Raw genomic sequence first — 23649 nt, 5'->3', positions numbered from 1 at the left:
AATGTGACCCAGGTTCCCTGAGTCATGTCAGCTGAGTTTGGGTTTTTATCTCAAAAAGGAAGATCCCAAATGGACTTTGGTGCCAAATGTTGTTACCAGCATGGTTTTAAAATAATACACTGTGTACCTACTGGCATTGCAATTGAATTTAAACACATCTGAAAATGCAATTCTCTGTACATATCTTATTTCAAAGTCCAATGCTTCCAATTAGCCTCATCAGTAAAAATTTTCATGCAGATAGAAAAGTAACATTTTTTGTAATTTCACCATTTGTGAACTTGTTTTTATGGGCTGCACATAAAATTGAATTACCTTATAAAATGAAGACCCTCTTAACTATAACTTCTAAAATCAATTTCCACAATTGTACGGATAAAGCTGGTTTATACTGAGCTCAATCACTGTGATAATTTAGGCCTACTTGTTTCAAAATGCTCAAAAGACAGATTATTTCTGGATCAGGGAGGCTGCTTAGATAACAATGGGAGCATATTTTTCTTATTATAGTAGAATTGTCAGTTTGGCCATCAGTGGCACAATATCTGGGTTCCTCTTTTTGATTCTCGTAATGGCATTTTCATCTTACCTAAGTTCTTCAGGAGACATAAAGGGAGGATTATACAAAATGTCACTGTGACAACAAGAATCCGCCCATCCACGTACCATTCCCTGTATAAAACAATAAAAAAAACATACCATGAGCACGTCCTAAACATTTTCTGGCTTTCCTCACTCAGTCATCCTCTTTGATTGATATACTTACGAAACTATCTCTGATCTCCTTACCCTACAAGTTCCTACAAAAGGAGAGAAAGGATCACATCTTGGCTTTGCAGACTCATTAGGTATCCATGGCACTGCTCTGACTCAAGTAGGGAAGACTTCCAGAGACACCAAAGTATTACCCTACCATGGAGATCAGTGTGTGGGTCTGAGAGGCACAACCACCACCTCTGTAACCTGATACAAGCCACCCTGCCACGAGGATGAAAGATCACGCAATGGGCCACAGAGCACAGTGGGGCTGGGGGGCCAGCACAAGTCATTTGCCAAACCACCCAAGCACGTGACTGGAGCAGCAAACCAGGCTCCAGCAGGCTGGCATGCACTAGCTAGCCCGAGTCTGCATCTCCTCTACCAAAATGTTTTGCATCCTACTGTAAAGAAAGAAGGAGGAGAAGGGGCAGTGTTAGTGAAGTTCTGTATGACCTATTTGCATTGCTTGGTCCAGTATAGTAGGAAAACCTAATAATGGAATTTCTGTAACCTTCTCATACACTGCAGCACACCATATAATCCAGTGCAAGGGGCATTTACTGGTATAAAAAATGCCACCCCTCTACTAAAGTAGCTAGTAAATGCCAAAGAGAGATAAGGGGCAGAAATCTTATTTATATAAATATTCTGCAGTGGTTATATGCTAGTAGCAAAGAATTTCACTCTGTGGACATTGTTTCAGGGGCAAAATCATGTAAGAGTTTGAGAACTCAGGGAAACACATAGTATCTTTAACTTGCATTTTCCCAATATTTCAAGTGTTGCCTAACACTGTAAAATATTGGATTCTATGATTATAACAAAATTCTTCATGAAAAGCTGGTGTGCAAAAAGGGCAACTAAAGTTTCATTTCCTATCCATCTTCTCCTTCCCAAATTTGTTTTGTCTTTTATTAACCCCCTGAGATATTCCTGTGAAAATCTACTTTGACAAACCTAAAGGGTATCCAATACTTCAGAGCTTTTGTAAACATACGCTTAAACTTTACTATACAATGTTAAATTCTACAGTCTAAGCACCAGAATTAATTCAACTTACGAAAATGTTTCTTCTTTTCCCATTAGAAACTTTATGGCAGAAGGCAGCTCATTTTTGACTATGAAGAGATAGCTCAACATTGCTGGAGGAAGAAGAAGATAATTTTAGAAAATGGGTAAAATAGTTTGTGGAACAAGTACCCAGAAGCATCCTTAACCTCTTCCCACATCAGTGTCTGATGATAGAAGACTGCAAACTATGACTGAGTGTAAATTACTGATCACTCAGTAATGCAGTATTTTTAAAGGGATGCATGCAAAATTATAGCCACAACTATATTGAGGAGCATGAAGGTCCCTGGATGTCATGGAGAGAAGGAACCTGACTTGTTTGCAGTTGTAACATTATTGCGATATTCCTGGGCTTTGTTTTCCAATATTCCTTATTTCCTTTACCTCCAACATTCTGAAGAGATGTAGATCCAAAGACAATCATTTTCCCTGGGGTACCAAAGATCTGCTCACCAAGCTTTTCATACACCATGCAGCCTGCATGAGAAGAAGAGGAGAAAGGTAACAAACACACTACTGAAAGCTGTTGAGTCAAAGCATTTATGATTCCTGTTCAGCCAAGCGCCTATCTATGCAGCCAAACCTGCCACTTGCAAGTAAATAGGGAGCTCTCTTGTAATTTCTAGGGCTGAAAATTATATAGGCATATTTTCCTGACTTCTAGAAATGTTATTGTTGGCTACCAGTCACTTCTCAAATGGAAGCTCTTAATGCGAGTATTACACACCTTTAATGAGCCTGTCTATATCCCGAGTGACATGTTAAGTTCTGGTATCCTCATCCCACCATATTAAGTTTTGCACCTGCAATGAGAGTAATGCAGAAAGGCTCCTCGCCAGGAAAAACCCAGCACAGCAGGATCCACAAGTCAGCCCTGGCAGCCTGGACACACACTACTGCCATTCTGCAGTTCTGCTTGCCTTGACTGAATGATCAAATGAGGACAGCCACTGGTTTAGCGGATCATTTATGGCTTCTAATGACAAAGCCTCATCTTGTGAATTTTCAATGTCATATGTTTTTGGCAAAGCAGGCAAAGGTGTAAAAGATAACTAAAATTTCTTTTCAAATATCTGTCAAGCCTGTCAAACTCCTCTGTTAATTGGTTTGTGTTTATGTTAAATGTTTGTTTCTTTTTTTTTACTTGGCTGTGATGTAGGCTTATAAAAAGAGTGGGCATTGTGAAGATGGTGAGATACACAGGAACAGAAAGAGAAATACTGCAGATGTTGTACTGGGCAGATGATTTTTAAAATGTATCCCATTATCTGGTTTTCTCTATATTACCTTACAGCTGACATTTCTACTTTAAAGTTTGTGTAAAAAGTAAGTTTGAGCTTAAATGTACCAGCAACATAGAAAACAGGAATACTGGGGCACAAATGTATCCGCATTGAGGAAGCTGTACCTAGTTGAAATAGGCAGTTGCTGACATTATACATACTATGCAGTAATCACGTGTGTCCAAATTGCATATTTAAATATTACAATATTCTTATTCACAGATTATTTTTAAAATATGGCTTTAGACATTGTTAACAAGGAAAGAGGCTCTTGGACTTCAGAACACAGTGTCATTTGACATAATACTGTAGGCAACTTCTAGTTACTGTGTTTAGATAGTGTATCTGTGTTACAGTTACACTTCTTTCTGTGAAGAAACCGTTCCCTTTTATTTTATTCTAAGGAAACTCCACCACAAAGATTATCAGGAGTTTCACACTAACCACTAAGGACAAACTGTATTTTCAGGTAAGCTTCACTACAGGCAAAGATTCATTATATTTCATTTGCAATTTGATTTGTAATGCAAAGAAACTATATGAACTGTTCCTTCTAGCTCATTGAAGATAAGATTTCTGGGCAGCAGAATTCATTCTTTGTCATAAATATTTCTCTTTACAGTGATGTTGTTCACCATTGCCATGCCACAAATTCTTCAAATTCTTGTTAATTCTAGGCTTCTGACCCCAAGTGTGTCAGGCCTTCCTACTGTGTCAGCAAAGTGATAGAAACTCCCCATCTTACACAAAGCACCTGGCCTCATTTGGACACTTGTCGCCTCTTGATTATTACATTATACTGAGTGGGGTAACATATTAAATTACCTGTTTCCTTTGAACACACCAACAGGAGATGTATTGAATAAATAGACAGCAGCGTGACCGAAACCAAAAGCACTCTAAAAAAGAATGGAAAATAAAGTTTACCATATGAGATGAGGTCTGACATTGCAGTATTTCATGTCAGGTCATGTTCCTATTCACTCTGAGATAACTTTTTTCCTCCTGACAATGAAATAAGCCCTAAAATACATGTGATTTACGTCCTGCTCGCAGTTCCACAATGGAGGTAGAAAATTCTGCATGAAGAGGGATACAATCAAATAAGATTTAGCAGAGCTGCAGAGTTACACCTCCCCATATTGAAAAAAGCAAGAATAAAGATGTTTTATCATATAGGAATGAAGATTTATCAGAGCAGAGACAAGCCAGATATGTCACTCAAAATCCATTCTAAGGTTGGGTTTTTTTTGTTTTTTTTTTTGGAAGCAGAGTGAAAATATAAAGGAGAGCCCTTTATTTAAGGACTTCCATAACAAATTGAAGCATCTTTTTCCAGGACATGTTTCATACACTACCAAAGGGGTGCCCGAATGGCTTTTTATGTGTCTCACAGTGCCCGAGGAGGAGGAAGATGTAGGGAGTTAAAGCTTGACTGGCTTCCCTTGGGAATAAAGGCAGCAACCAAAGGCTTTTACTTTGTCCAGGTAGAGATTCGTGCTCCCTCACTGTTCTCAGTCCTGGTCTGACATGATCCATAATTTAACTTCACTCAGGAGAATTGCAGGAAGTAATGACCAAACTGTTTGTTTAGGAAACTTCCTGGCACAAATGATAATTAGTCAGTGCCGGGGGCCAAGTGCATAAAAGCACATTTTCTCATTGCTCAATGTCTTTAATCCAAGCACCATGCGTGCCTTCCCCTCCAACACTCTGACACACAAAGACCTGATGATGTTTTCATGATGTGTACGAAGAGCATTCAGACAATCTGTTGGCAATTCTTCCCTTTATTATGACAACAACCCTCCAGATACCAAGAAAAACAAGGCTAAAATTCAAGAGAAAACGAACTGCTGCCATAGATAGGCAGCAACACATCTTTTTCACAGGAATACATGGAAAGAATAGAATGAGAAGCCTCCTCCCCACACTTTTTTATTAGTTTAGACTGGAACTACTTTCATGCCAAATAATGACCGATTCGTTTCTTGGGGCCAGAGGAACAGCGAGAAACATAAAGAGGTGATAGGAGGAACTGTCCTTTTGCCAGCAAAGAATGATAATTGACAATAACAACACACTCTTTGTACAGCCCTAAGGGTGTTTCTCATTGAGAAGGTGGAGAAGGAAAGGAAGACTGTACTAGCTGAGGTCACTCTGGTCCATTTTTTATGGATTTGCTAAGCCCTGCTCCTGCCCGTGTTCCCTGCTGAGCCGTTCCGCCCCTGTCTGCCTACAGACACTGCGCTCAGCCCCAGTGCTCAGCTGCTGGGGCTGAGTCACTCCCAGCCCCAAATGGCTATAGCTCTGCATGCCAGCATCCAGTCTGTCTTAATATTAAAAGCTTCTGTTTTTCAGGCACTGAGCTCATGGAGCCTTTGCAGTGGTAAAAATAACACTCCCAAGCAGCCAGGTATTTATCTGATCTGTTGTCCTTAGCTCCCCATAGGGTTCCTACAGACACTTGGCATTTTCATTAGCACTGCATGAAAAACTTGTTTGTGCTAGGACTGTGGTATGGACAGGAATATTTGTGCCAGAACCACCCCTTGGAAAGGAATGAAAATGTCCATGCCACTCGCTTTGCACAAATTCAAAACAGAAGCAGGGGAGCTTGTACTGCAGTCCCAAAAGCACTCCTCTACTTTTTATTTTGTCTGCTTTCAAAGAAGTGCTGGTAGCTATGGAAGCCAACAGCAGATGCAAAAGTTACCTTCCCCCAAAAGAATAAACAGTTTAGGCAAGGGGACTGATACAGTGTTGGGAAGAACAAAATGCTTCAGTGATGCCTTCTGCTGTCTTCTCTCAGATGCCACATTTACCAGGTAAACTGAAACCTGTGTTGTCCCTCCCCTCTGTGAAATCCCAGGCTTTGGGGCCAGAAGACCTGTGAAGCTTATGCAGTCACAAGAATTATTTCACTGAGCAGTCCTGAACCCTCAAAAGTTGAAAAGGATGGAAAAGCACCAGGTTTGCTCTCATACTGCCTCCCTGCAGGCTGGTCTGCCAGCCTGCCCTAAAACACTGCAGAAGTTACACTGCGGCTTCCTGGCCCCTTCCAGACACACCCAGCAGAAGTGGCTGCAGTGTGAAACTTCAGCTGTAGTGCTGGGTTAAATGCAGGTTGAAAAAACCTTGTGCTTGGCCAGCCCATATTTCTCTGCAACATGACCGATCACTTTGGTCCTGACTCTCCAGGATGAAATCACAAGCAACAACTGCTCCTGCCATCTCCAGGTAGTCCAGCTAATCTCTAGCTTTTCAAAATTTTTCTGTTATCTTTCTACAGCAAAGTTTTCTCTCCTTTTGCATACTGGAAATGATGTTCTCTTTTAGTCTAGGCCGTAGTTATCAATAACACTGGGATTAAGTTCCTCTGAGTTCCCACCACCAGTAATTTTGCCTAGAAAGTATAATGCTTTGTTATGGCACTGTTAAGCAAATAAGATGTGTCATTGCTATGTTTATTTTGCACATCTTTTGCTTAGGATATCATATCTGAATTGATCCAGATGTTCATGGCAGTACACACTTCACACTGAAGGAGCCCAAAAGTTGTGAGAGTGGAAAGCAGGCTGGGTCTGCTTTGTTAGTGCTGAAAATGCTCCCTTAATTTTTCTGCATCTGCAGAATTTTCAGCAATGGTGCATGCCAATACTGGATAAAGCAACCTAGAACCTTTCCAGAACTGTGCTACTCAAAGGCAGTGAATTTAAGATCGTTCTCATGTGCAAAAAGCAGTGAAAGTATTGTTAGGACTCTAATCACGTGCAAAGCAGAAATGATCTACCTGTGACAGTGACAGCAGAACTATACACTTATGGGAAAAATGAACTGAATTAGCATGTAAGAAAAAAATCCATCACTAATGGACTAGGTTTAATGCTGAGATTATGGCATGGGAGCAGAACATTTAAAGCAGTTCAACTTTCAAGCCTAACTACAGACATCGTGTCCTGCATCTCCAGGCTTCAGAGAGGGAAGCTCTACTAACCTGCTCAGGTTGGTCCTGCTAACTTCTTTTGATCTCAGCTGGCTGCTCTATCTCAAGACCAACAGATCTGAAGGCATCATAAAGCTAACAAAAACTATTATCCACTTTTAAATACATACAGTTAATTCTATGGAGAACAATGCTGTCATTTACTGAATGAGATGTCCACATTCATGTTTGGCGGTTTTTTGTACAATGTGTTGGTACAGATCTACACACTCGCTACTCGAGTCACCAACATACCTTGCTACCTTGCTAGAAGTTTCTCTGGTGTTCAGGTCACCTGTCTGATCTATGTCACTTAAAAGAAACTGCATTTTTACATCCTTTAGAACAAACACATGTCACTTAACTCATAAAAATTGCTGAAAGAATGAGAAGAGGATGGGATTATAAAAAACTAAAGCAGTAAGGACAAATTGAGGCTGCTCCTTTGCTGAGAGCCTGTTAATCAGCCTGTATCAGGTGACAAGACTGAAAAGATGTAACTTTTTTTTCTTTCCTTACAGTGATGTATTTTCAGGACTACCTAAAAACAGAGGCTTAAGGCATCAACAACAGTTATTGCAACCACCAGTTTGTACTCTCAGAGATGGAGCATGGGTGGAATATTACATACAGGTTAGAATACTGGGTAAAAAAAGCAGCAAAAATAAAATAAACTCTGTCACTCTGCTAACAAAAGATGTAAATTACAGTCCAGCCTAGCTTAGTGACAACACAATAAACAGACGTTCTACGCTCTTAAAGTAAATGGATTAACTCCTTTGATAACTCCTAGAATTTACCCAGCCACAGCAAACTCTAAGCTAGCAGCATGGATCTAGCTATGCTGGCACAAAACTCCAGAGCAGTTGGCTCTATGTACCATCTTGGCCATCTACTCTGCTTTATACAGGGCTCAAATTATGTATTTCCCAAAATCCTAAGAAATGACAAAAGTTCTATATTTTTAGATTTGACATTCAAGAAATGACATCTCTTTAGAACAATCTGTAAACTCAATAACTATGTTGAACTGTACTCAAATATTGTAAATTATTGTATTTCTTCCCTCAATGAACATTTATCATTGAAATCTGCACACAATTCCCAACTGATTTCTTAACAATCACTTTTCAAAATGAAATATCTCCTACTGAGATCCAGAACAACACTGTCTTAGTCATTCAATGGCACTGTTTCATTTTAAATTATTAAATTTATTAAATTCTCTTTTATAAAAAGCACCTGTTTTTTTTTTTTTTCTTTTTTGCTGGAGTTAAGTAGTCCACCTCAGTTCTTTTCTATACTAAAATCTTGGCTATATTTATATTGGCTTTCAAGGATTCTCATTAAAGAAACAGTGGGAATGAGATGAAAATATTATATGTAACATATAAAGGAAATAAGTATTATTGGTTTAAAAAAAGTGTTTATTGCACCAAGCTTTGAAGAAAGCTCTGGAGATTGACAGAAGTAAGACCTAGGTACTAACTCACTGCAACTATTACTACTGAATATTTTTTATGTCTATGTAGCTTGCAGAGCACAGGAAAAATCCCTGTCTAGGTTTGTAGTAAATAACATGGACTTAATTTTCTCTAGCACTACAAGTAGTGTTTTTTTCCGCAAAAACATTTGGCTGAAAAAAAGATGTCTGAAACTTGTAGCTAATATTTTCAGGCTTGAATGCTGTACTTGATTACACATGGACTGTAAATCCCTCCACTTGCTGGCAGTGCACACAGTGAAATTCCGTGGAGATCAGCTGCTCACCACATGAATACTTACAGAAAAAGGAGAATTCCTGTGTTGGCCAAGGCAAAAGCAAGACCCAAAATCCCACTGCCCATAATTGCATTGCTAAGGTTGAAGACGGACATTCCCAGTGAAGTAGTTCCTGGGATCTGGAGAAATAAAGACAGATGTGTCAGCAACAGGTTGGAACAGAGCAGGGACATGCACTTCTGCTTCAAACCCCATGTTCTGTGATGCATCAGATGTAAGTAACTACTGCTATGAAAACAATTTAATAAAAATTATTTGAAAGAGGAAAAAGCATTGCTGATCTCCGTCACAGCTACACTGCTCGCTGCCCAATAGGTTTTATAAACTGACCTAAATGGTACAGGCAACACACAGCTCATACTGCACTTTCAGTTTTAAACCCCATCTTCCACTACACCTGAGAAACATCCTGGATGTGTAATTTATATACAGTAAAGCCATAAGGAACCACCACAACTTCCTGCCCAACAGAGGCCAGAGGGATTCCCCTTGCCTCAACCCAACCAATATGCTTGGGAGTTTTGTTTTGGGGTTTTTATTTAAGTGCTGATCCCATGCAGTTCCTACTGGAAAATGAATTCAGTTATAGTTGTGTGTGCCCAGCACTTCTGAAGACAATGTCTAAAGGCCTTTCATATACACAACATGCAGCTCATTTTGACAGAGAACAGAGCAATGAGAGAGACTTACATATTCATCGCATTTCTTCTTCTCGAGGTGGCTGTTTGTGAGACTTCTTCTGCTTTCTCGATCCGAAATAAACTTGCTGAAAGAAGTCAGAGGATTTATTTCCATCAGGTGCTTAGAAAATATGAACACAAGGTCCTGTGAAGCAAGTACAAGAAACCAAACAGACTTCCTCTTTCCCTCCCTATCAAACTCAAGACTCCTGGGCACCAGCTCAATTCCTTCCTGCCTTGCCAGGCTGGAAGGTCCAGGCACAGGGCCCACCAGGCAGTGGTGATGACCCCTCCACAGAAAAGGAAAGCATAACAGCATCCTGGGCACTGAGTATAAAATCAAGCAGTTACAAGTGGGGAACTTGGGACTGCAGCTGTCACTGGCCAGAGACAACTCCCTGCCCTCCGCATCCTCCAAGGATTATGGGAAAGGCTTATATTCTTTTACATGATTTTTGAGTTGAGATTATGATTGTGTACTGATACAACAAACCACAGATTAAGATCTGACCCTAGCTGATCTGATCTGCTGAGGATCCAGTTGACTAGAAACTGTAAGTCAAATTGTACTCTAAATTCTGTATCATACTACTTATAGATCGTACTGCATTGATTCTGCTTGTTGAAATCCTGTGCCATTCTAATCATAAATTCTGTGCTACACTAATCATAACATCCTGCTAAAAAATAAACCTTTAATTGTAACTATGAATTACTGCCATCATCATTCTGCCAAAGATCCCTAAAAGATTTCAACTGTCCCCTCACTGTCAGGTGGCACTGCAAAACCCTACATTGCTACTGAAACCTTAAGTTGCCTGTCCTGATTTACGGCAAATTTGGAAGAAAACCTCCAAAGGGGTGCCTCTAGAAAGCAAATTCAAGTGGGCCCTCCCTCAACTGATTCAGGAAAAGATTTCCTTGGAGGAAAGTGGAAAAAACGGTTTGTTTAATCCACAAAGCATTCATCAGCACAGAAAATGAACAATATTAAACAATAAAACCTCTTGCCAATCTAAAGAGATGACAAACTCAGAAAGTCCTTTTCGTGGGTTGTAGCCCAACTCATTCAGTCTGTTAACAATCCTTCTGGTGCTGGAAATGCCGCAGCCCAGGCTCAGCTTAGATGGGCCACATGTGTGAGCTGCTGGTGCTCTTCTGGGTGTTCAGTCCAGAGCAGGTTTAAACAGGTCCAAGAAAAAGAAAAACCACAGCCCAGGGAACTTCTCTGCCTCAGCTAGCTAAAAACTAACTTAAAGCAAAGGAGAGCTCTCTCTCGCTGTCCATACTGCAGACACAGTCCAGAAGGATGCAGGGGAGCAAGTGCAGTGCATAACAAACTCCGCGCTCCTTCTCTCCCCCCACCTCGCTCTCAGAACCAGTCTTAAAGATACAAAACTTATTTCTGGGCTAAACAGACCAATGGGGATACAAGCATCATAAAGTCACCCCAGGACACTGCCACATAGGGTTGCCATGGCTGGAGTTAAAGGAGGAAGATGTCACACACATGCCAGTGCTGGCTGGACAATCCTGAAGCCGACAACCTGCTGTGCTGGTACACTGTTCTGGGCTACTGGATTTTCCTGTAAGTGTCTTTCAAAACTCAGTGCTGAATTCATCATACTGCAAAATTAAACACTTCTGTGCAGGGAAACATAGAATAAACAGCTTTTCTTTCTCTTTACCCTTTACTTGTTCTGTGTCCTTGATGTATCCACATTTAGGAATTTACTGTCCCCTTGTGGCAGTGTTGGCATCCTTGAGATTTACAACACTTCTGATTTGGATGAGCAGTTATTTTCTCACAGATCTTCTCTTCAGAAAACATGTTAGTTTGTATAAAGCATTCTTTCAGCTTTTCATCTTGTGAAGGTTTATGCACAATTAAGTCCCTGGCATCTTTGCTAATCCACAGATGGTTCTTAGTCTGCACTGGCTAATGCCTCAGCCATGGTACACATCACAGACCTAACCAGGGGCTGTGACCAAGTGTCAGAGCCCATTTTAGCTGCAGCTACATTAAGCTGGCTCTTCTTAAACTGAAGCAGACAAACAACACTGAACACAAACAGCAGCACTGCTGGTCCTTTCCCACAGTGGGAAACATCTACTGGCCAGGCATGTATAGTTCAAACTGTGACTCAAAATGTTGCATCATCTCAGTACATCCAGCAATATTCAAGCTGGTAATAAATCCATGAACTTGTAAAGATGGAGCTTGAGCAAACTTCCTTACTGCCCCATTTGTGGCCTAATTACTAGTGATACGTATGCTAGCACAGCTTCTAAGGCTATGCCTAAATCATGCAGCTATAATACTGATGACTTGGCTTCCACAGCTGACACACTGGGCCTTGTGTCTTTAACATTTTGTGTTTATGCCTTAAATCCAAGCATAGATGGCAAAACGTAAGTAGTATTTTAGCTGGGTTTTTTTCAATTTTGATTCCTGCCCATTGGTCTGCTTTGATTTCCTTTTTATCAATAAAAAAGAACTATAGGCTTCTCCTGTATTTTTTAAATACTAACTTCAGCAACTAATTTGCTGCAAAATATAGACATGATGTCAGATTTACCAGCTCTAACACAGTTGGAATAGATGGCTGAACCTCCTCCACCATTTCATGAAGTGAAAAGCAACCACTTCTAAGATAGACTGATCTGAAATTAACTTTCCAAAGCTCACCTTGTAGGTATTTCATCCTTATGGAATAAAATCTCAACCTGATTCAGAGCATGTGCTTTTTCTCTTTCATGTCTGTTTAAAGCCCATCTCTTGAACACAGGCAGCAGAGTGTGAACGGCTTGAAAAAGACATTTCAGCTCTCTCTCGAAACACCCTGCAGGCAATTTGTACAGGCAGGAGCACAGAGAAAAGTTTTGTCTCTTTTGGATTTGTAACTGCTGCTGGGAACATCTGCAGACTTTGCCTTCTTCTGTCATTTATGGAGATCATGTGTCATTTTAGATTTTGTCAAGAGTTATGATAGAAGTCACTAGTCTGCTCCCCCCAGTTCTGCTCATCCCCCTGCAGCCAGTTCCCCCTTAATAATTACAAAAATAACAAATTTGTGTACACTATTATTATTGCCTTCTGGTATTAAACTTCCATGACAATTATTGTTTAAAAACTAATACACAATAAAGACAACACTTGAGTAACATTGCTTGAATATAAAAGTGACCATGAGACTTTCCATTAGAATACTTCTGACAGAATAAACAGCTTCTGCAAAGCTGGTATCTTCCACAGCCAACAAACATGTTATTTCTTTCTGGATGCAACTTTGAGAGAACTAGTCTGATTTGATAAATTGATCCAAAGTACTTTCTTCTGAGTTAGTTCTAGAGTAAAAATGGAGTTGGCTCGTTTCCCACATCACACTGCACTTTTCTCCATTTATGCTGTGTGATGTGTACAAGAGGGCAAAGTCAGACGTGGGAATGAGGGCACTGGGACCCCAAACCATGAGGTACATAGCACTGAGCCCAGCTTTCCTATGGGGGACTTCCCAGCCCCTGCCTCCCAGCCCCATGACAGCTTGCCCAAACAGCTCAGCAGCAATGCAGTGCAGGGGGATGTGGGCTCTGCCTGTGCTGCATTTGCTGTTGCAGGCAACTTAACCTGCAAGTCCATAGCAGAGGTGTGCCTTGGGACAATGCTTGGTGCAACCATACTTGATCTTAAATGAAATAAAATGGGGGGAAAAAAAAAAAAAGGTAGGGTGGAAGGTAATCCAATTAATTCAGCAGAAACAAATTTTATCAAGATATTGCTTTTTACATATATTTTTTTTTATTTCAGGGTGTTTTTTTTCCCTTAGAGGATATAAAAGGAAACATGTTGGACTACTGGAGTCTCTAGTTAAACTGTGACACGCATCTGCTCTGCTTAATAGATGTGCTTAGAAAACAAGCCATTCATTGTCACAGAATGCTGTATTTTTGACCTTTACGAATATGACACAAATTAAGTGAAATGCCTGTTTACGCCGGCCTCTCCCAGCCCTCCCAAGGATCAGAGGCCAACTGTGAGAGGTGCTGTGGCAATGCACTGTAGGACTGTCTGTGCCATCAAAGCCTTGAGACTCCCTGACAAGCATGAAATCCATTTGCACTGATTGTTGTCCTCATTTCAAATGCTTTACCCATCACTGAAAGACATAATCTGTTCTTATATATTTCTGCTTTCCTGTTGTGTTTCCTGTATCATAGCTGAGTATGAACAGACTATACAAAACTTTTCAGATACATTAATGAAATATCCTGGCCAAGATATAATGAGCTCATCCTTGTGATACATGAAGCCTTGCAGCTGGCCTGGAAAGAATATCTTAATCTAATTATTTTCCTGGTTTGATTTAGTGCAAAGCAGAAACTTAACCTTATTGATAAAGTGGTTTAAAAAGGATGATGTTTAACTATGGTTTCCAAATTTAATTTATTTAAGGACTTCAATGAGAAACGTTTGATTAAGGTGATACCCCCAAGCTAACCACTTTGGCTAAGCAGAGTTAGCCAAAAACCATTTAGGCATCTCAGATACGTTTAAACATAATTGAATTAAAATGGTATTTTACAATGCCTTAAACATTTGTTAGGTTAAGCTAGTTTTGCCAAGATGACAGAACTTTATCCTTAGGCAGCTTCTTAAACTGCATGCTAACTTGAGCAGTGGCAAAGATTTCCAGGGCAGGCATGAACAAGAAACGCAGAGAAAAACATGATCTGACTTACACTATGAAACTTGGACCAGATCTTAGCATACTTACTAACAATCTTGTTAATTGAACAAGGGGTGCTGATAACTTACTAGCAGCTGTAAACCAAGACAGGCATTCAGACATCAGTTTCCTGAGAGCATTGTTATAGTTAAGGAGTAAGTTATCTAAATACTGATTTACAATTATGTGCAGAGATGGCAAAATTTTATAGCCAGGAGACATAGTTAAAAGTCACAAAATCCACGTCTGGGTTTCATGCAAATCTCTGAACTGACATTTTCAGAAGACATTCCCATTCAACATCTGCATACAAAGAAAAACCCCTCTTAGTGCAGCCTCTTCAAATCAACATCCCCTCCCTACATATATTTAGGACCAGAAAAGGCTGGAAAGCTAAAGGAACATACAGAACTCTTTTCCAAGATCAAGAAATATTTGGAGTTTACAGCCAGCTGTGGAATCAGCTTGTGCCTGGTGTACTACCTCCACAAGACCCTTAAAAAGTTGCTCTGTATTAAGCTTGAAAAACTATGTCCTGAGAGAAAAAAAATTTAAATTAAATACAGAGTGCAAAATCAAACAGGTTGAAACAACAAAAAATTAAGTTGGTTGAAAATTACAGATCTAATCTAAGGCTCAAGTGAAATCAACAGAAAAAGTCCCACTGATTTTGATGGACTTGGGCATTTTACAAGGCCTCACATCACGTGCCAGGCAGAACAAAATGTGTTGTTCACTATGCCTATTAATCTCTTACTCCATGGAAAAAAAGGTGTTTGCCAAAATAGTTATAGGAAGGGACTAACCACATCCTTTCAGGATGCACGAGTGCAGAGCAGGATATGCCTGCCTGCTCATCACACAGGATGGCATGGAGGTGCTTGCACAGGGCAGCAGCTGTGGGTGGCTCAGTGACAGCCTCAGCCCCAGGGTATGCTGTCAGGGCTGCACTGGTGCCAACGTGCTGCTGCACTGGAAGCTGTCCTCAGTGCGAGCTGCCTTGAAACTCTTGGTTTGGACATGGCAGGGGACATGAACAAACTGGGATATACAGGGCAAAATAGTCATGCATGGGATGCAAGTAGCTGTCCCATGAGTGCCTGGGCAGAGGGCTAAGAGAACCATAACAGGCTATATCTTATAGCGTAATGATAGATCCTCCTTCTGCAGAGGAAGCAAGTTCTCCAGAAAGGAATAGAAAATTGTGAAATATGTTAACCTGCCCTAAGAGCCAGAACAGTAATCAGAAATTCTGCCTCTGAGTTTCTGACCCTGTTTCCTCACTTCACTTTTCTTCTCCCTTTTGCAGGTAGTCTGGATCCAATCCAGATCTTGCCACACTTACTATGCCCTAACTCCACAGAGTACACTGTGACCACAGAGGACCAGGCACATACAGCACACTCTTTCCCCACCCTCCATAAACATTCACTGACAATGAAGCACCAGTAGGGCTTTTCCCCGTAACAGTTACTGATGGCATCAGCCAAAGTGCTGGGGAGGCACAGCTAGCCCGGTATAGCCACTCCTTGTCTCAAGGATATAAATCCTCAACAGCCTCCAGGGAGTGAATTTACCACTGTCAGCCCCTAAGCTTCTCTCCTTGCAACATGAACCAGCAGGAAAGCAAGCAGGTTCATACTGGAACTGTTTTGTTTTGGCAAAGTTGGAGGGCTTTTTGTCTTTCTCTTGCCTTTTTTTTTTTTTTTTTTTTCAGAAGTGGTTTGTGTTTCATTTTGGCACTTTCCATTAAAGCAGTTGCATCAGAAAATTCCTGACCAGCTCTAATCTTCATCAGCGCAGCTGCGCTGTGGTCACAGCACCACCCGCTCTGCTGGTGACAGCCCCAGGACTTCCTGGGGCTGGCGGCGGGGACAGGCTGGCATTCTCCTGCCCCCACCCCCGCCACCAGTCAGGCCCCCTGCTCTGTCCCACCGTACAGCTGGCTGGTTTTGCTACTTGAATGGTGTGGACCATGCCGGGTGCTTATTCTCACACCTGTCACCAAGATCTTTGTCCACCCATGCAGTTGCGAGTCTCACAACTGACTCTAACGTTACCTGGGAAAAAACAGCTCTGAATTTTGTTTGAACACTAGAAAGTGAGTTTCTCACGTAGCTTGAGAGGATGCTGCCAGCGGGAAGAAAAGGCAAGAGAAGAAGTTTTTAAAGATCATAAAATAGGTGGTGGCAGCCCCACAGAAGGAAGCAGAACGATGTTCTTCCTATGCAGGCACTGACTGGCCCAGTGCTCCACCTTGGTTTGAACAGGAAGTTTGATCAAAACAGAGCTTCCTATTTTACAGCTCACAAAATACAAACAGGGTCTGTCAGCAGATCTTTGCTGTAAAGTGGATGGCTCAGCACCTGTTGGAGGCTGGCAGGAAGGGCTGGATAACTGCTCTCTGGAGAAAAGGCAACTCTTCAGAAATGACCATAAGCTTATAGGAAAAGCCAGCAGTCTAATAATTGTATTAATAATAATTGTAACTAATAATTTTCACCAATATTGATGCATTTTTTTTAACCTTGATCTGAGTTAGGTGTAAGACACTGTTTTACCATCTTCTTGCCATCTCTGCCTCAAGGGAGCAAACCGCTGCCCAGTTTATCTTGTCAAATTGCAAATACAGACTGGAACTACAATTGCTGCCAACCATACCAGCTGTAACTCCCCAGAAGCTTGGATACATGGAGGTGGCCAGACAAGTTAAAATTGTCATATCAGAGATTAAAAGTCAACTAAGAGACTTCCCCAAAATTATACCATTGTATTGTTGTAAGTTCTTTGCTGTGTGGAAGCAGACATCTAAGAATTTTGGCTTTTTGCTGCATTATATTTTTATTAGACTAATTTGAAAGATTCAAAATGATGAATAAATCACTACTCTGTTTGCTTTATCTGCTATTGCAGCCTATGCCCAACAGATGTTACGTATGAAATTCAAATTACATCTTCAAATGGAGCATGACTTGGTAATGAATAATTCAAGATATATACTGAAAATTAGAATGCTGTTTTTAAACAGTGTGTTTCTTAGCAGAAGCAACGTCAGTGGAAAAATACTCACCTATTTATCTGGCCATTTTCCACCTCTGTGAAATCATTTGAATCATTGCTGATGTTATCATCTTCAGGGACAGTCATATTCTGCAATTCAGTCAGTTCTAATCCAGCTTTGAAAGGCATGCTGGGGGAGGAGCTGTGCCTATCCAAGTTGTTCTTCAAATACTAGTGTTTGGTTGGTATCTCGTGAGTAAACTGCAGCCACAGGGCTGGCAACCTAAATAAAACAAAAGGAAAAATCCAAGATGTATATCACCAACAGCAGACAGTATCACCAGGAGAAACCAGTGAAACCTGCACAGGAGAGACATCCATACCAACCAATTTTGTACTGTTAGATGGACCACAGGTTATTCTCTAAATACACTGCAGAACAATAGTAACCTTGTATGTCTTAATGAGATCAACCTCACTAACCTTATAAATTTACCCTGTCCTGCAATCAGTTGCTGAAAACAGTAATTTTTTTTTTAAACTTGTGAGCAAACCCAGCTTGTTTGCTTCAGGAAAAAAGATTAACCTCAAATTAAGGAATGAAAATTATTTGCTTGTCCAAGTCCCAATTAAATATCTGGTGTTTGTCTCCTGTACGCTCTCTATTCTTACTTAAAAATATAAAATGCATATCCATGCTGATGCTAAGTGGGATAGAAAAAGGGATAGAGTTATCCCAGTACTCTGGTCTACTAATACATGTATTCCAACCTGTTAAGGATTTTTGGGAAAGCACAGGTGCAGTGGATGCTTTGTTTAAGTTTTTAGATGGTTAAATTTGTTACGAACAAGGAGAGAAACAGAAAAAAACGAAATCCCTAAGCTCATGTATCACAGAAAGAAAGAGCAATGTATACCTTGTGTCAAGCAGTTATTATCTAGAGACCAGGTAATCTCTCCTCTGATAGATGTGTTCCATAAAAGCACAAAGAAGAACACCAAATGCAGATCAGAGAAGTCTGCTACAGTGACATACTTCCTCATCAGCAATGCAAATCAACTGAAAGACCAATATTTTCCAGAGTCCAACCACTCTCAGCTGAGCTACAACTCCAGTGTGGTAGTGAGGCAACAGTATGTTACTCACAAACAAGCTCTTGTACCACAACTCTCTCAATTCCCATTTTGTGAATGAATTTCCTGCAGTATTGCCAAACAACTATTCAGCCTGGGGTACGTGGTGAACCTTAAGATACCAGATTAATTTGGGGATATTTTTAAATTCTCAGTTTTACCTCAAAGCCATCAAACTGCATGCAACCAAAGAAGCATGAGTATCCCCAGGCTCTTGCAGGGCGAGACAGGAGGATGTAGTTCACTTGTTCAGTTATGACATCTGCCTGTTTCAAATTAAGTTTACAGAAGCCAGTACTTCTGTTTTATACCACATCCCCACCACACAGAAGATAGCTTTGCAAATGAGCAGTTTTTTCCCTGTAAATACTTTCTCAGAAACGCCATTTTCAATTCCTCAAGAGCCCACCCTGTCCAAAGTGCAGGTGCCAAGTCTAAAGGCTACCCTCGAGGCTAAAGGCAGGATCCCTTCTCTTCAACGGAAGAAGCAGCTAAGCCTGTGATTATAGTGGCAAACACTGCCTGGTGCAAGGGTAGAGTTTGGGGGGTGTGAGCTGGGTACTTCTCAACTCTTCTGCAAAAGAGATTTCCACTACAGATACCAGTAGAAAACTGCTCAGGGATTAAAATGTTGGCACAATAAAATATTTAAAAAAAAAAAAATTTATTTAGGCTGCTGATAAATAAATGCAGACTGGCAAGCAGAGGGTGGTTTTAGCATTCTGGAACAGTCTTCCCAGAGGCTGCAGGGATAAAATAGTCTACCTATTTTGGAAGAGAAGCACAATCTTTTTATAAAAGGATAAAGCCACAGGAGACAGTGACTGCTGAGGTGGCAAGGACCAAGCCCACTAAATTCTGAAGTTTCTTGTGACCATGAGTTCCTAAAATAAACAATTTCTTAAGAGACCCAGCAACCTCTGTACCAGGATCTGTGTCCCCTGGCACTTTAAAACCTGTGTAAAGGTTCAGCTGAGATTCAAGCAGCGAAGCTTTTCCTTTGGGCACCGTTTTGCATCCTGATGTCCAGGAGGATTTTCAGAACTGCCTTGACATTGCCTGTGCTTAATAAATTCCCCATTAAGCGTTTCAAAAGCAGGTGCTGAAATTAGCAGCAGTGTGAGGTAAGCAGCACACTTGAGAGCCGGCTGCACAGCTCACTGACGTGTGGCTCCAGCTTCGCCCTCTGCCCCTCTGTCACTGAAACACTACAGCACCAGACTGGCAGGAACACAGCTCCCTGCTTCATTCCCAAGGAATCTTTGCAGCACAAAAGTGACAAGCTTTGTCTGTTTCAACCAAAACCCTGCTTCCGCAGAAAACTAATTGAATGAAGACTCTTCACAAGGGCATGTAGTGATAGGACAAGGGGGAATGGCTTTAAACTGAAAGAGGGCAGGTTTAAGTTAGATATTAGGAAGAAATTCTTCACTGTGAGGGTGGTGAGGCACTGGAACAGGTTGCCCAGAGAAGTTGTGAATGCCCCATCTCTGGAGCTGTTCAAGGTCAGGTTGGATAGGGCTTTGTACAACCTGGTGTAGTGGAAGGTGTCCTTGCCCATGGCAGAGGGGCTGGAACAAGATGATCTTGAAGGTCTTTTCCAACCCAAACCCTTCTATGATTCTATAGGACAGAGCAAAATCTTAGAGTAAGCTGAAGCACCAACAACCATTTCAGCAGATTTCATGTTTCAGACAGATGAGTTGCTCCTGAAGCATCATGACAGCAGGCACATCTCTGAATATGGGTCAGTTTCTTGCTAGGATAAGTGAATTACTAAAAAAACACCAAAACAAAATCCTGAAACAAACAAAAAAATCTTGAATGACATAATGCATAGCACTTCGAAGTATGAGAAAACCTGATCTCAGTGTCAAAACATGAAGTGGGAGAGGAGAGAGTGGTGGGGCTGGGAACTGAAGTTTTCATTGTCATGGCATGAATTCATCACAAATCTTTGGCAAAGTCAAACCAACATGTCCTCTGTATCTCCACCTGTAAAATTAAGATGATAATAGCGACACTAATACTCAGTTTGTGAAGTGCTTGAAGATTCAGAGACAAAGGGTGATTCAAGTGTGATACCTGGAATAAAACACTATGCAAATTACAAATTTTTTTGCAATGATAACTTTATCTTAGAGATATACAGAGAAAACACTTTGTCACTGCTAATTACTCTGGGCACTCTCCACAGTCAATGGAGTATAGGTGCTCACATGAATTTCATCCCCAAATCACCTACTCTAAGCTTCAAGTTCACCCAGGTGACAAATCACAGAGTCTAAAAAAAATCTAAAATCCCAAAAGGTTAGCATTTATGTCAACTAGCTTAATTCCTTACAAATCAAGTGTCCACTCCAGGCCTGTCACTTGGCCTTTACAGCAGAGCCTGGTGCTGCTGCTGGACAACCTGTCTGACCCATGGGAGGGGTCTGCAGTCACGCTGAGCTGTTCCCTGCAATTGCAATAGCTTTGCTCCCAAAAGGAGATTCAACGCTGGGATAGCTGAGCAAGGTGCCACCTCAGGTGTACGTGCCATTAGTGCTGTGAGAAAAAAAATCCAAAATTGCTTCAACTAATAAAAATTCACCATATGTTGATACTGAGCTGTACTGGAAGCAGCAGGGTAACATTTGTACTTTTATGGCCTTTTCATTCAAGAAATGTCTTAAAAGAAATGCAAATAAAAATGCTATGTTGGCAAGAGTTCTTAGGCTAAGCTTTATTCCTAATTCATATTGAAAGACAGTAAATAATCACGTGAATAGTGAATACAGAAATTCCAATCACCTCAGTCACTGTGCTTACTACTCTGTCTTACTACTCAGCCTTAAACCCCTCAAAGGAAAACTTCCAGAGACCCACCATCAAACCTCTCTTTCCAGACAAACACTTAGTAAATCATAAAGGACAAATCAGAATTTTGCTCTTGCTTCAAAATTTTCTACTCAGATGGGCAAGCACTCCTTCTTGAAGAAGGCATCACCCCAAGAGAAAACCAGCAAAAAGCTAATGACTCTTCAAAATGAACCTCAAGGATCTGTGTTTGGTAGCTGATCCAGCTCCTCTATTTAGTAGAAAAAGCATTGCTCTGGCCTAGCAGCTTAGCTTTCTCTTTAACCATCCCATGATATGTCTTGTAAAAGCCATTACAGATAATTTATTTGTTGTGTGCTCCTTGCAGAATATGGGAAAGATTACAACTGGTCACAGCTTCAGGAGGACTATGAGATGACACAAGAAGATAAAATGAGTTTATTATTTTCAAGGACACCGAGACCTTCACAAGCCATTAAAACATATTCCAAGAATTGTAGTAATTTTTTCTGTTGACTTGTGAAACATTAAAAAAAAAAAAATCCCTGCAGCTCTAGTTTCCTGGACTGCTAAAATTCCACAAGAGCAGTAATGGGATCAAAAACTTTATGTTTGAAAAAAAAATATGATAATACAGACAATCTATTTCTTCTGGTTCATGCATGAATCCTTTCTAGGCCGTACATGGAAGAGGTATAATCTCAGAAAACACTTCACCAGAAGCTGTGTTTCTAAAAAGAACATCATCACTCCTGGTAGTAATCACAACAGCTTAATTCATGTGTCATATTTTTTTTATATCCTGTAAATGACACAGTTCTGAAAGTGTCATCTTAAGGCACATGGCTGCTCAAAAGCTGACCCAGTATGCGAAAGGCATTTGGGTAAGTGGTCAATCTGGACAACATCTACTCCATGTCTGGGTACGGTTTTTGCAATATGCCCTTTCACTGGACACTTCATTCACTGTGCACTTCCCGCAGTCAAACGGTCTTGGGGCTGGTAAATATGCAAGACACACTAAGCACTTTTAACTATGGAATTCAAGATAATTTGCTCAAAAGACAAAATGTGGCTCAACTTTCTTCTCAAAGAGAGTTTTGCCAAGAAAAACTTGGTTGGTTACGAGTCATCAGAACCCTGCACTTGAGTTTCGCACAAGCTGTTTTTACTCCTGCAAAGCCTGAGATGTGATACATCTTTCTTTGCTCATACTTTTGAAAGTTCTTTCAAAGAAGAGCAATATGACCGGTAAGACACCATGGATATAAATAATGAAACACGGAGACTGAAACTCTGTGTACAGACTATTCACTTAAATGACAGAAAGCAAGAATAGGCTTTATACGTAACAGTATCACACTGGGAGGCAGGGAAGCAACTATTTCCTTTTTGTTCTGCACTGGTGACACCTGACATGAGGGACATAAAGCTCCAGACTTACTCCTCATCTACAGAAAGGACAAAATGGAGAGATTAGAAAAGAGCCACTGAGATAACAAAGAGCTTGGAAATTAGACTGACTCACATCCACTGAGCAAACATCTGCAGTGCTTGAAATGTCATTGCTTCCAGCTCCTCAGCTCTGCCCCTCTGCCGCAGGCTGCAGCCACAGGAGCAGTGGAAGGAAGCGGGCTCTCCCTGGCCCCAGTGGTGTCCCAGCTGGGCCCAGGCACCACAGAGAGGTGCTGGCACACACCTGTCCTGCCCATCAGCAACGGCGACAGGATGAGGGCAGTGTGCTGGCCAAGGCCTTGGTGCTGGGGCAGCCATTTGCTTGGTGTCTGCAAGCCACCACCTCTCTTCCCCAGGCTCCTCTCTCTCACAGCCCCCAGGGCATGCAGGATAGAAACAGTTAAAAGATAAGTTGGAGGGTGGGAAAACATGTGGCAGAAGTCTTGGGAAGGAAGCTCAGAAAAGGGTGCTATAAAACAGAAGTGATGAGAACAAATGTGGATCGTCAGCCTTTCTCTTGGTAGTGCACGACCTTGTGCTGCAACAGGAAAATTCTCCCGCTCTGCCCCATCACTCTCCACACTGCCTTTCCATGCTGCCATGAAGAAAGGGAAGACAGTCCCAAATTAAGTTTCGACAGGCTACTCAGCTGATCAAAGGCAGGCAAATAAGAAACCATAAAATCCCAGTCTGATTCACCAAGTGATTCATTACTTTAGGCAAAACACTTAAAGATGAGCCAAGAAGGAAAATGGTTTTAAGTACATTTTTGTTTTGAGCCCTTCCTAGTCAAATTAGGAAAGGCATTTGGCAGAGGAATATAGTCACATTTTTTCCTAATTATATTGCTTTGTGAAATCTTCTTAACAGTCTTGGTTTTCGGAAGAGATCCCACAACACACTGTCACAAATAAATGCACTCTTGTCTTCCACAGAAAGTGGAAATGCTGTAT

The 23649-nt window shown here is 41.0% G+C and overlaps 1 protein-coding gene across 2 annotated transcripts in view; it reads right to left on the bottom strand.

Annotated features, from left to right (window-relative positions):
- Nucleotides 1–23649, bottom strand: part of SLC38A1 (solute carrier family 38 member 1) — a 42390-nt gene that overhangs the window by 15976 nt on the left and 2765 nt on the right. For both annotated transcript variants that reach the window (XR_008437146.1, XM_053977716.1), the window contains exons 2-8: nucleotides 17358–17570; nucleotides 9571–9646; nucleotides 8884–8999; nucleotides 3939–4012; nucleotides 2215–2307; nucleotides 1820–1901; nucleotides 590–672 (exon numbers count right to left, since the gene is read on the bottom strand). Coding sequence is in view for 1 of the 2 variants with exons in the window: in XM_053977716.1 (XP_053833691.1) it covers nucleotides 590–672; nucleotides 1820–1901; nucleotides 2215–2307; nucleotides 3939–4012; nucleotides 8884–8999; nucleotides 9571–9646; nucleotides 17358–17476 (643 nt within the window). In the remaining variant the exon portion in view is untranslated. The remainder of the gene's footprint in view (nucleotides 1–589; nucleotides 673–1819; nucleotides 1902–2214; nucleotides 2308–3938; nucleotides 4013–8883; nucleotides 9000–9570; nucleotides 9647–17357; nucleotides 17571–23649) is intronic.

The sequence above is a fragment of the Vidua macroura genome, chromosome 5 (genome assembly GCF_024509145.1).
Source record: "Vidua macroura isolate BioBank_ID:100142 chromosome 5, ASM2450914v1, whole genome shotgun sequence".
Classification (NCBI taxonomy): Eukaryota; Metazoa; Chordata; class Aves; order Passeriformes; family Viduidae; genus Vidua; species Vidua macroura.
This window is presented reverse-complemented; position numbering and strand designations above follow the sequence as displayed.